This window comes from Astatotilapia calliptera, chromosome 15 (assembly GCF_964374335.1).
Source record: "Astatotilapia calliptera chromosome 15, fAstCal68.1, whole genome shotgun sequence".
Classification (NCBI taxonomy): domain Eukaryota; kingdom Metazoa; phylum Chordata; class Actinopteri; order Cichliformes; family Cichlidae; genus Astatotilapia; species Astatotilapia calliptera.
This window is the reverse complement of record NC_137436.1, coordinates 8944095-8955121: the sequence shown is the minus strand read 5'-3', so window position 1 is coordinate 8955121 and position 11027 is coordinate 8944095. Positions and strand designations below refer to the sequence as shown.

Here is an 11027-nt window from a genome sequence, read left to right as displayed (position 1 = left end):
TCTCACTTGCATAAAACAGTCATACACAAAGAGTAAATCTGAAATCACAGTTATTATTCCCATGGCAAGCAAATAACACACCACACATTCAAAATAAGACTCTATAAAGTATGCACTTCTAGCAGTGTATAAGAGCCACATTAGAAAAAGAAAACAACCAATACACACTCACATGCTTGCTAACAGTGTCATCTTTTTTTTCCTCAAAACAATAAAATAAAATTCACAGTAATCACAAGTGAGGTGATTAAGTGGTTTCCTCTAAAAAAGAAGAACCTTTTGAAAACAGTGAAATCATTTAAATCCGAAATAACTGATATGTCATTGTAATACTAGTGTTCGGGGCAAAAAAAAATAAAAAATTGAACAGCATGCTCATACATTTCATTTTCACTTGTATTTTTTTTAACCTTAATCCAAACTTGGAAATTGCAGCTATGTGTGTAAGATTGTGCTTTTTTATTTTACCGCATACAGACTGAAGATGAACTTTCTACATGATTTTGAGTCCAGTTTTAGAATAAAATTCTATTCTAATCTGTTCTTTACCATAATCTGAGCATTTTAGCACCAAATCAGAGGGATGAGTTAAGTGTTTCAGTACTATTAAATAGCACTTTTATAGTAGTACATCAGTACATCAAACCAAAGGCAGAGCTTGTTGCTGAAAGCAAACAAAGCACAGTATGGCCCGCTCAAGGACTCATCTCTGCTTAAAGCTGCACTGTGTAGTTTGGGAAAAGTAGAAAAACAGAACACATGTCAAAATAACGTCTGTCTCCTAATGATGTAAGATGTGAAAAACACAATCTTGAACATTCAAAGAACTTCATCATGAAAACATTTCAAAGACTACACAGTGCAGCTTTAAAAGTCCAGGCAAATAGTTGCATCAGTTCCATGTAACAAGGAATATTTGGTAGTGTCCTCGTCAGAACGAACAATCAGATATGTATTACAGTGTGAGAGGAATATTTTTACAGTTAGCCTACTGTGTGTTAACATATAGAATTAGACAGGGAGTGGACTTCCACAGAAAAAGAAGTCCTTTAGTCTTGACATGAAAAAACAAAACAAAAAAAGGACTAGAAGACATCAACACATTATCATATTTGTGTGAGATCCTACAAACGAACAATTAGCAGCCTCAGAAGACATCTGACAAAACACTGAAAGACGGACACACACCAAAACAATATAAAGGCTCTGTGGAAATCAAAGGACAACTTGCTGGTAGCTTAGTTTTGCTGAGTTAGAATTTATACAATCTCAAGTTTGTAGCATGAGTGTATTGTCTGACTCCCCTCCCTTGGCATGTACTGCATATCGACCCCTGCTTCCTTTCTGTGAGTTTGAAGCCCAGCTCCCATCCCTTTCCTCACTTCCTGCTCTTCGTTGTTGCCCGTCATCGGCACTTTCACCCAGCCGTCTGTGGCCAGGCCGTGCTTCTTCTGGTGTCTCTTGTAGTTGTCCCAGTGGCCCGTGGTGTAGCCGCACTCTTGACATTTATAGGGCTTCTCCCCGGTGTGCCGGAGCATGTGCCGCTTCAGGTTCATGCTCTGGTTGCAGCTGTAACTGCACACGGCGCACTGGAAGGGCTTGGCGCCAGAGTGCACCCGCTGATGGCGCTTTAGGTTGGCCAGATTCCCGCACGCGTAATCACACAAATGGCACTTGTAGGGTTTCTCGCCGGTGTGCACTCTGTGGTGTCGCTTGAGGTTGTCGAAGTGTGCTGAGGCGTAATCGCACTGTGGGCACTTGTAGGGTTTCTCGCCGCTGTGAGTTTTCATGTGGCGTGCCAAGTGGTTAGGGTAGTGTGTGAGAAAGGGGCAGGCGGCGCACGTGTAAACCTTGTCACTGCGCTCGCCGGGGCTGTTGGGAGATGACGAGGAGTCTTTAGTCAGCATTTCGAGGGTACACTTGGCACAAATCTGGGCCGAGGAGCCGTCCTCGTCTTCCAGGACGATGCCACAGAGCCGGCAGGTAAAAGGGAAAAGTGACGGTGGGAGGCCGCTCCTGTCTGCTACACCTCCTCTTGATGCTCTGCTTTCGCTGCTGCCTGTCGTATCCAGCAAGGGTGGAGGTTGATGACCCGGAGCTGGATTGGAAGCTGCTATGGGGGGCGGAGATGCTCCCTTTAGGCTATCAAAGGCTGACAGGTAGTCGCTGTTCTGGGCTGCCAAAGTCAGGTTTGACGTTGGCCGTGCAACCTCTGTAACTTCACAATCAGATTAGACAGTTATTAGGCATCAAAGATGATTTAAAGACATCAAAATGAGCTTTCATGCATCAGCACTGAGCAACTAAAGTAAAAGAAATGAGACACACCTTTGCCTGCAGCACCAGAAACCTCTTCTCTCTGCCCGGTCCCTTGCCTCTTCAGACTGTTCTGGCCACTGGTGGGTCGTGACGGTGCGTCCTGCCCCACCCCCACACAGGGTACATGCATGCGCTGGTGCCTCTTGAGGTTGCCGAGAGAGCTGCAGGCAAAAGTGCAGCTGTCACATTTGTAAGGTTTTTCCCCCGTGTGAATGCGAAGGTGTCTCTGGAGGTTCACCAGCTGAGCCGAGGCGTACGTGCACAGCGGGCAGTTAAAAGGCTTCTCCCCATTGTGCGTCTTCATGTGGCGCTTCACGTGGTTGGCGTAACGCGAGGAGAATCCGCAGAGATGACACGAGTGCATTTTAGCCGATTTGTCCTCGGCTGTCAGCGCCTTGTCACCCATCCCATTTCCCACCTCTTCGCAATCAAGCTGCATATTAGAACCTGAGCGGATACCGCTGATGCTTCCAAAAGGTGAGCAGAAGTCCGTACTCTTAGCTTCCCGAGAGGCTTTGCAACATCTAAGGCAGTACGGGCCAACGAGGTCAATGCCAGGTCCCAGAGGTTCATCACGGAGCTGTCCGCAGCCCCTGCAGGACAGGTAAGGAGGGAAACTGGGCTCAGACTGGGTCGCTCTGCCTTCGTCTTCCCTCCCATTGTCCGTCGTGCTGCGCGAGTTGTCCGTTTCACTTTCCATGCTCAGCTGGCTGTAAGCAGAACTCTCATCACCCAGAGGATACACGGAGAAACCGATCTCGGCAGCAACTTCTGTGCAGGGAAGACAAGAGAAATATTTGATTAGGCAGCTCTCAGAGCTGTGCTTACATTTACATTTGCAGCACTGCCTGTATTAATCAGTATGCAACTCTAATTAAACGGGTAATATGACTGAGCTTAAGAAATCTAAGGAAAGAGAAACTACAGAAGAAGAAAAAAGAAGACAGAAAATGAACATAGTACAGTTCTATTCTCAGGTATCTGTTATTAATCTGTATTATTCAGGCATGCTGGCTCAAAAGAGAGCATGACTTTTACAGAAATCCAATTTCATAAGGAATCATGAAATAAACATATAACTAAAAGTTTAAAATATACAGTCTTTGCAAAAAATTGTGAAATACGTCAACATAAAATGCATTATTATTCAGAAAACTTAATCCCTTAAGTTTAGAAATGTGCCGTGACTGAAAGTGTCACAGGAAAAAACGCCAATATAATATGAAACTGACTTTCGTCCTAAAATACGACACGCTCCAATAAACTTATTTCAACATAAAGGGAAAAAAATGAATGAAGTTCTTTTTATACGGCTGGGGATTGATACAAAGGAAGCGTAAGGACATCTGAAGGCACCAACCCACTGTCAACTCACTTAATCACTCAAAATTAATGGACACAATTTAAACACAAACCAGCAATTACTAAAAAGAAGACATGCTCAAACACATCAAACTGAGGGAAGTAGTGAATCTCATGAAAACGCAAAATACTCACAGAGCTGCAAGGTTAAGTGCATTTTAAGATGTTGTAAATATCATCTGAGAATATTCAGACATCAAAGGAAAAAAAGAAAAAGGAGAGAGATATTGTTTCCAGAAGGGCAGAAAGAAAAGCTTCGGGGCAGAGCGCTCTGTGGCTTCGTCTGATACGTCGGAAAGCGAGAAGGCCAGGAAACCACCTTCCGTCAGTGAGGCTGAGACGAAGTGCGAGAGAGGCGAGAGCTGAGGCTGCCCTTTTATCCTGGCCCATGGAAACCCCTCGTGGATGATTACCGAGCCTAATGATAATGATGATGACTATAATGGCGAGGCTGCTGCTTCTGATGATGATGATGATGATAATGATGATGAGGGTAGATGATGATGATGATGATGATGATGATGAGGGGGGAAACGATAATGGCAGTGGGGTAGTGGGAGCAGAGGCTGCAGCAGATGACGATGATGATGATGATGAATAAATGCCCTTTTATAATGGTGTCCTTGATGGTAATAGTCCTATTTTTATGACCCCATATAATAATGGTGTCTCAGTTCCTTTCTCTACTTTTCCATTTTTCAGATCACTCTGACAAAGAGGCATGCTGGGAAATGTGAGCTGATAGCACCCATTCTCTTACTGATTCATTGTGGGACAACACTTCATTACTGACAAACTGTACAAACCTGTGACCCCGGCACACGGGGAAAAAAAACAGAGGTGGCTGATTCTATTTAATATGCTATTTCCATGTTACGTTTATATAATCAATTGTTTTGAAACAAATCTGCTTCACACTGCTCCGCTGCTGAAATACAGTATAAAGACCAAGATGTGTGATCATCCAGTCCATTTAGTGTTTAATCAGTAGTCTAATTCTATGAAATGTGCACTGAGATCTTTATAAATAATGAATTTTTTAAAAACGACACAAGTAGAAAAGTAAAAGTCACTAAAAGAGTAAAAATTAGAGGATAAATAGATGAGCAGATACAGTGAAGGATGCTGGTGCACAGACAGTTCAGCCTTGTTGCCTTTTGAGAACATGCTAGCATTTCAGCAGAGTACTATCATTGGCTAACAACTGGTGAATGGCACTTTATTAGCCAATGAGCATCCACTGGCTCATCGTCCTTTCTGACTCTAATAATGATCAGAATTTAGAAAATTAACTTATTACTTTAAAGTCATCAAAAAAGCGTTTACTGGGGGTGATACAAGGGATATTTTCCCACAACTTCAATACAAACAGAAGCCTTTTATTACAACCAAAAGAGCACCCCCTGCTGGCCGTTACAAAGAATGCAAGTTTTACGGCATTGGCTTCACTTTTTCGACATGCAAACTACATTCATTTTACATGGTGTCTATCATTAATCACTACGATTTTTCTGAAAGGAAACCAAGGTTTTTATATACTCTGCATGATTTGTTTAATGTACTTTTAACTAACAGTTACTGCAACTCACTACAAAGTTTTTTGTTATGTGGTGGGAGGCTTATATTGTATTGTGCACTATGATCGCTGCTGCTAACCTTTAAATAAAAGCACTGCACATTTTATTTCTACGCTACATTTTATCTGTTTTATACTTATTTTAATGAGGCACCATACAAAATATAAAAGTACTGAGGATGGTAACAATAAAGAGTATTTTGGATCATTGCCGTTTGCATTTTCTTTAACTGAGAAAGCCTTCACGGTTTCATGTTCACGCTCCCAGTTCCGCATCAGACCTTGTTTAAGTTACTAACTTACTATGACTGCCTCTGCTTTGTATTAAACACAGGGGGCTTTTATTGTGAAATCATCACAAGAAATGTGGTTTATTTAAGGTTGAAAAAAAATAATCCAAAAAACAAATACACAGATCGATTTGGAATGAGCCACTAATGCTACAACCCATATTGGCCCCTGTAGGTGTACTGTGCACCATTAGGCCAGTCTAAGGTAATGCCTTTTTTGTTTCTATTTAAAACAACCATCTCAGCAATACTGAGATGAACCTGCACTATACCAACTCCCTGTGCATCATAAAATACCCTGTGGTTACATTATTTTTTTACTTCTTTATTAAATCATCATGAGTTTATTTGGTTGCACTGTGTGCAGATACAGCTGCAGTGATGTTACCAACCACAGAAACCACAGGTATCTACACAACAAGCAGGAATACAACAGTAAGGATTATAAACTTTAGATTTATTCATAAAAAAGGGTTTACAAACCTGAGAACTTTTCCAGGCCTAGAATCTTGTTGTCCTGATCAGGATCATCAAACTCAAGGTCTTGTCCTAGAAGGAAGTCTGTGTCTAAGGGGAGGTTTTCTGGGGCTTCAATGGCTACATCATCTTCAGAATCCACTACAGTCACAGAGAATCAAACATTTAATCACTAATATCACTTCTTTACAATTTAATTATATTTTACATAGATATTTTTCCATTCATACCTTGTTCCATTAGAAAGTTGAGCTGTCTACACTTTTTTATGTAAACATCCCATGACAATCATGATATCTCACTCACTATGAACATGAGCCTAGCCGAAAAAGGTTTATGGTAAGTATACTGCCTTAAATCAACCAGGGAGTGATATTTCCCTCTTTTCTTTCTTCTCTTCTTTATTATTTGGTTTTGGGGATGCTAGTTTTGAGCATTTATAAAAGCATGATACACTATATTGCCAAAAGTATTCATTCACCTATCCAAATAATTTAATTCAGTTGTTTCAATCACTTCCATGCCCACAGGTGTTTACAATCAACACCTAGGCACGCAAACTCCTTTTACAAACATTTTGTGAAAGAATGGGTCGCTCTCAGGAGCTCAGTGAATTCCAGTGTGATATCGTGATAGGATGCCACCTGTCGTGAAGTTTCCTCGCTAGTAAATATTCCACAGTCAGCTGTTAGTCATATTATAACAAATTGGAAGCAACTGGGATCAACAGCAACAGATGCTGAGGTGCAAAGTGCACAGAGGTTGCTTTTTACAGAGCCAAACATTACAAACCTCCAAACTTCATGTGGCCTTCAGATTAGATCAAAAATGGCTTCAAGGTGTGGGGTTCCATGGCCGACATCACCAAGTGTAATGCAAAGCGGGGGATGCAGTGGTGTAAAGCACGCTAAAGCTTAACTGCTGAGCAGTCGAGACATGTTCTCTGGAGTGACGAATCATGCTTTTCTGTCTGGCAATCCAATGGACGAGTCTGGTATTGGCAGTTACCAGGAGAACGGTACCTGTTAAACTGCGCTGTACCAAGTGTAAAGTTTAGTGGAGGGGGGATTATGGTGTGGGGGTGTTTTTTAGGAGTTCGTCGGCTCCTTAGTTCCAGTGAAAGGAACTCTTAATGCTTAAGCAAACCGAGAACTTTTGGACAATTTCACCCTCCAAACTTTGGGGAACAGTTTGGGGATGGCCCCTTCCTTTTCCAACATGACTACACACCAGTGCACAAAGCAAGCCCCATAAAAACATGGATGAGCAAGTTCGGTGGGGAAGAACTTAAATGGCCTACACGGAGTCCCGACCTCAACCCAATAGAAAACATGAACAGAGAGGCCAGCAAGCCAGGCCTTCCTGTCCAGTGTCTGACCTCACAAATGTGTTTCTGCCACAATTGTCAAAAATTCCCATAAACACTCCTAAACCTTTTAGAAAGTCTATCAGAGGAGTTGAAGCTGTTGCAGCTGCAAAGGGTGGGCCGACATCATATTAAACCCTATGGATTAAGAACGGGATGTCACTAAAGTCCATATGGACGTGAAGACAGGCAATCAAATATTTTTTGGCAATAGAGTGTAGTATCTATTTAAATATGGCTTTAAAAGCCAAAAGCGGAAAATCAGAAATTTTCTACCCCACAACAACAACAAAAATATCTGCAAGCAAACAGATGGAGGTTTTTTTTGTACTACAGTTACAAGTAATGATGTGTGAAATTTTAACTTGTTTTTTTTTTTTTTTTTTTTTTGATGGAATCCAAACTGCCATCGCACAGCTGTCACTCTTCAGAAAACTAGAATCAGGCCAGTTGTAGGGCATCAAGCTCAACAGCCCATTTTGGTAACTCTCCTGTACCAGCATCTTGCTACCATCTGCTGGTCATTTTTGCATTTGGCACATAAACAATAATGTATGGTAACTGTGTGGGATGATTCTACTTTTACATTTTAAATGAATAGGTGGATAATAAAACATCTCCTTATGGTGTTCTGGTCAAAAACTCCTTTGTCCCACACGGCATCAGACTGTTTAACTCCTCTCTGGAGGGGAGAGGGAGGGGAAACAGGAAACAGGAGGACAAAGGAGGGGGGAACAACTAAGCTGTAGTGCCTCTTCACCTCACTGTACAATACCTTGTGCAATACTTTTTGTAAATAGTCAACAGTGCAATAGACTCAATACTTGAAATGTGCAATTCACTTGTATTTTTATTTTTTATTCCTATTTATTCTATTTATCCCCTTTGTATATTTTATTTATATTTGTCTCTGTATTTATATATATGTGTGTGTGTGTGTGTATATATATATCTATATATATATATAACAATTCTGTAACTGTAACTTCGGTCGTTGCTGTGCTTTTTTTTGGAAGTCGAATTTCCCAGAGGAACCCACCCGAGGGATTAATAAAGTTCTATCTTATCTTATCTTAACTTATCTTAAATAAATCAAAATACTAGCCTGTGGAAGAAAGCCATGTGAAAGTTAAAAAATGGCAGTATAATTAGGACTGTGCAATTAATCACATTTGAAGTTCAGTTATAATTTTGGCTTCTACCAGCTATCAAACCCATGCCCTCAGGATAAAATCATCATTTTGCTAAAAAAAACAAAGGTAACCTGCAATATCAATTAGAATAACTACTTACGTTATGTTATGTTGTTAAGAGAGGTTCATGCTGGTGGCATTAAGTTTATGTTACAGTTTAAACTCTTTCTAATGCATCCAACTGCTAACATATGGGTTTGTTTCATGCTAATTCAGCTACTGCTCAGAATAAGACACAGAGAGGAAACATGCAATTTTCTGCCATTAAATAACTCGAAATATCTTCTTTTAAAAAACACAAAATAGCACTACATCAATGGGAGAAGCGACTTCAACATTCACACTACTACTGACATTTGTTCCACCACCGTCTGTCAGTATGAAACATTTCAATTCCTTAAAAACTCAGAGGTGAGCAATAAAAGAGGATAAATGTAAAAATAAATAAATAATCAAGACACATAGACATAGATTTCATTTAAAATGCTAAAGTTACAGTCAGTGTGGAGGAGGGATGTCAAACTCATTTTACATTGTGGCCCACATGCAATTTACTTTGATATTAAGTGGGCTGGCCCAGTGAAACTATGTAATAAATGTGTAAAATTACAGAAATAAATCTGATAGTTCATTGTCCAGATTGTCTCAAATTATAAAATATAAAGTTCTTGTTAGTTCAGAGCAAATTTCATTGTTTTCTTATGCTTACTGTACAAGAAAACAAATGTAAACCTCCTTCACATTTTCCAAAGCTACCCAGTGGGCCTGACTAGAGTCTTTGCCGGGCTAATCCTTGACACACCTGGTGTGGAGTGACAAATAATTCTAGGACTGTGGCTCAGGTCTGCATCAAGTTCCCAACATTAAAAAACATCTCTGAATACCTACACTTCACTGGCTGTGGATTCTGTTGTTTTTTTCTTGGCATCTTCCAGTCAGCCTCTCTCCTGTTTGCAATGTCCTCTTGCAGACTTCCACAACTATCAGCTCATTCTTGCCTGGAATATTTGGAAAGTAGTTCTCAGCATTTCTACAGATTCAAGTACAACGTTACCATACCACGTTAATCGAGGGATATAACTAAAAACACGTACAAACCTATACAAAATATAATTAACATAACAGGAGAATTCCATTAACATGCAAAAACTAACAGGCCAACTTTCATAAAGTGTGACGAATCATGGGCATAAGAAAACAATAATGGTTTGGATCAGGATTTATTTTTATGTATTTTAATAACACCAGCTGGGGGGACATTACATTGATATTAACATAATCTAAATTAGCACTTTATTCAGTTATGGTGGCATTATCAAATTCTCGTAAAGATAACCAACACTGGCAGGACACTGGTGAATCGGGGTTTGAGCTGGTGCATGTAAACAGTATAAGTAAAGACCACCAAGCTACTTAAACAAAATGGCTAGCCCATTAGCTCTGGTGCTGAAACCCGTCAGAGGAAACCATTCAGTCAGGTAACAAATTAAGTTCAAACATGCCCGTGTGTTGCATGAAGCTGGCCATGTCAGTATACAACAAGAAATGACAGTAAGATCTGAGAAAACTGGCGGCGCACAACCTTACGAGTGTCTAATCAAAGCGCGTCCTCGTCAGCGCGTAGTATGATTGACAAGTGCCATCTTTACTTAGTATTAGCCGGGAGCTAAGCATGGTAACGTTCAGCTAAATTAGCTGGGCAGCTAATGTCAACTTCACTAGTTAGCTTTCGAGCTAACTTACCTAAAAAACGTAAATATTCCTGTCGACTGAGATGGTTGTTACCGTCGGTTAAAACGCCATTAGGTGTCAAGTGTTTTTCCCTAAATGTCCAACGTCTGGAAATCCGCCATTTCTTCATGAGCTGCGGTGACAAAGAAAGGCAATTAATGGTATTTTTCATAACTTAATTGATTTTCTGATTCGCCTGTGATCCAGCGGTAGCAACAACAAAGACACTTCCGGCTTACGTCTTTCAGAATAAAAGCGGCATCTCCGCTTAATAGTAAAACTTATTTCGCCACAAACGCTCGTATATACGGGCCTTTTTTTTATTTTGCTTGGAAAATAGGATACATGCAAATACATTATATAAGGTAAAGACGGAGCTTTGGAGTCACATTTAAATATGACCACCTTTAGACTTTAATATAACCTGAACTCTCTTGGGCAAACTTTTCTTTAACGTTTCTTCAACTTGTCTTCAGGAATAGCTCCTCAGGCTTCTTTAAGGACATTCAAAGATCTTCATTGGATGTTGGCTGCCTTTTACTCCATTCTGTATCAAGATGATCCCATACTGTTTCAACATTGTTGAGATCTGTAGTAGTAATACTTGCGCACCCTTAATAGCTGCACATCCTCTACAGTGAAAACAACAATATAACAAGGTTTTACAGTTTACAGTACAATTGTAAACACATATATTTAATTTGAGCTGTTTT

General features: G+C 40.4%; 1 protein-coding gene across 4 annotated transcripts; it reads right to left on the bottom strand.

The window, feature by feature from the left end:
- Window positions 1-342: 342 nt before the first annotated feature.
- On the bottom strand, window positions 343-10540 carry znf513a (zinc finger protein 513a). Of its 4 annotated transcripts, none has more exons than XM_080290039.1 (5): window positions 10327-10540; window positions 9472-9581; window positions 6031-6165; window positions 2329-3090; window positions 343-2218 (listed from the first exon to the last, which is right to left on the bottom strand). In XM_080290039.1, exons 2-5 carry the CDS (start codon window positions 9509-9511, stop codon window positions 1260-1262), a joined length of 1896 nt encoding a protein of 631 aa, XP_080146165.1. In that variant the 5' UTR covers window positions 9512-9581; window positions 10327-10540; the 3' UTR covers window positions 343-1259. The 4 variants fall into 4 exon arrangements, with proteins under 4 accessions (XP_080146165.1, XP_080146167.1, XP_080146166.1 ...); XM_080290041.1 differs by having other exon boundaries at window positions 343-2212; XM_080290040.1 differs by having other exon boundaries at window positions 9472-9613; window positions 10327-10452.
- Window positions 10541-11027: the final 487 nt, after the last annotated feature.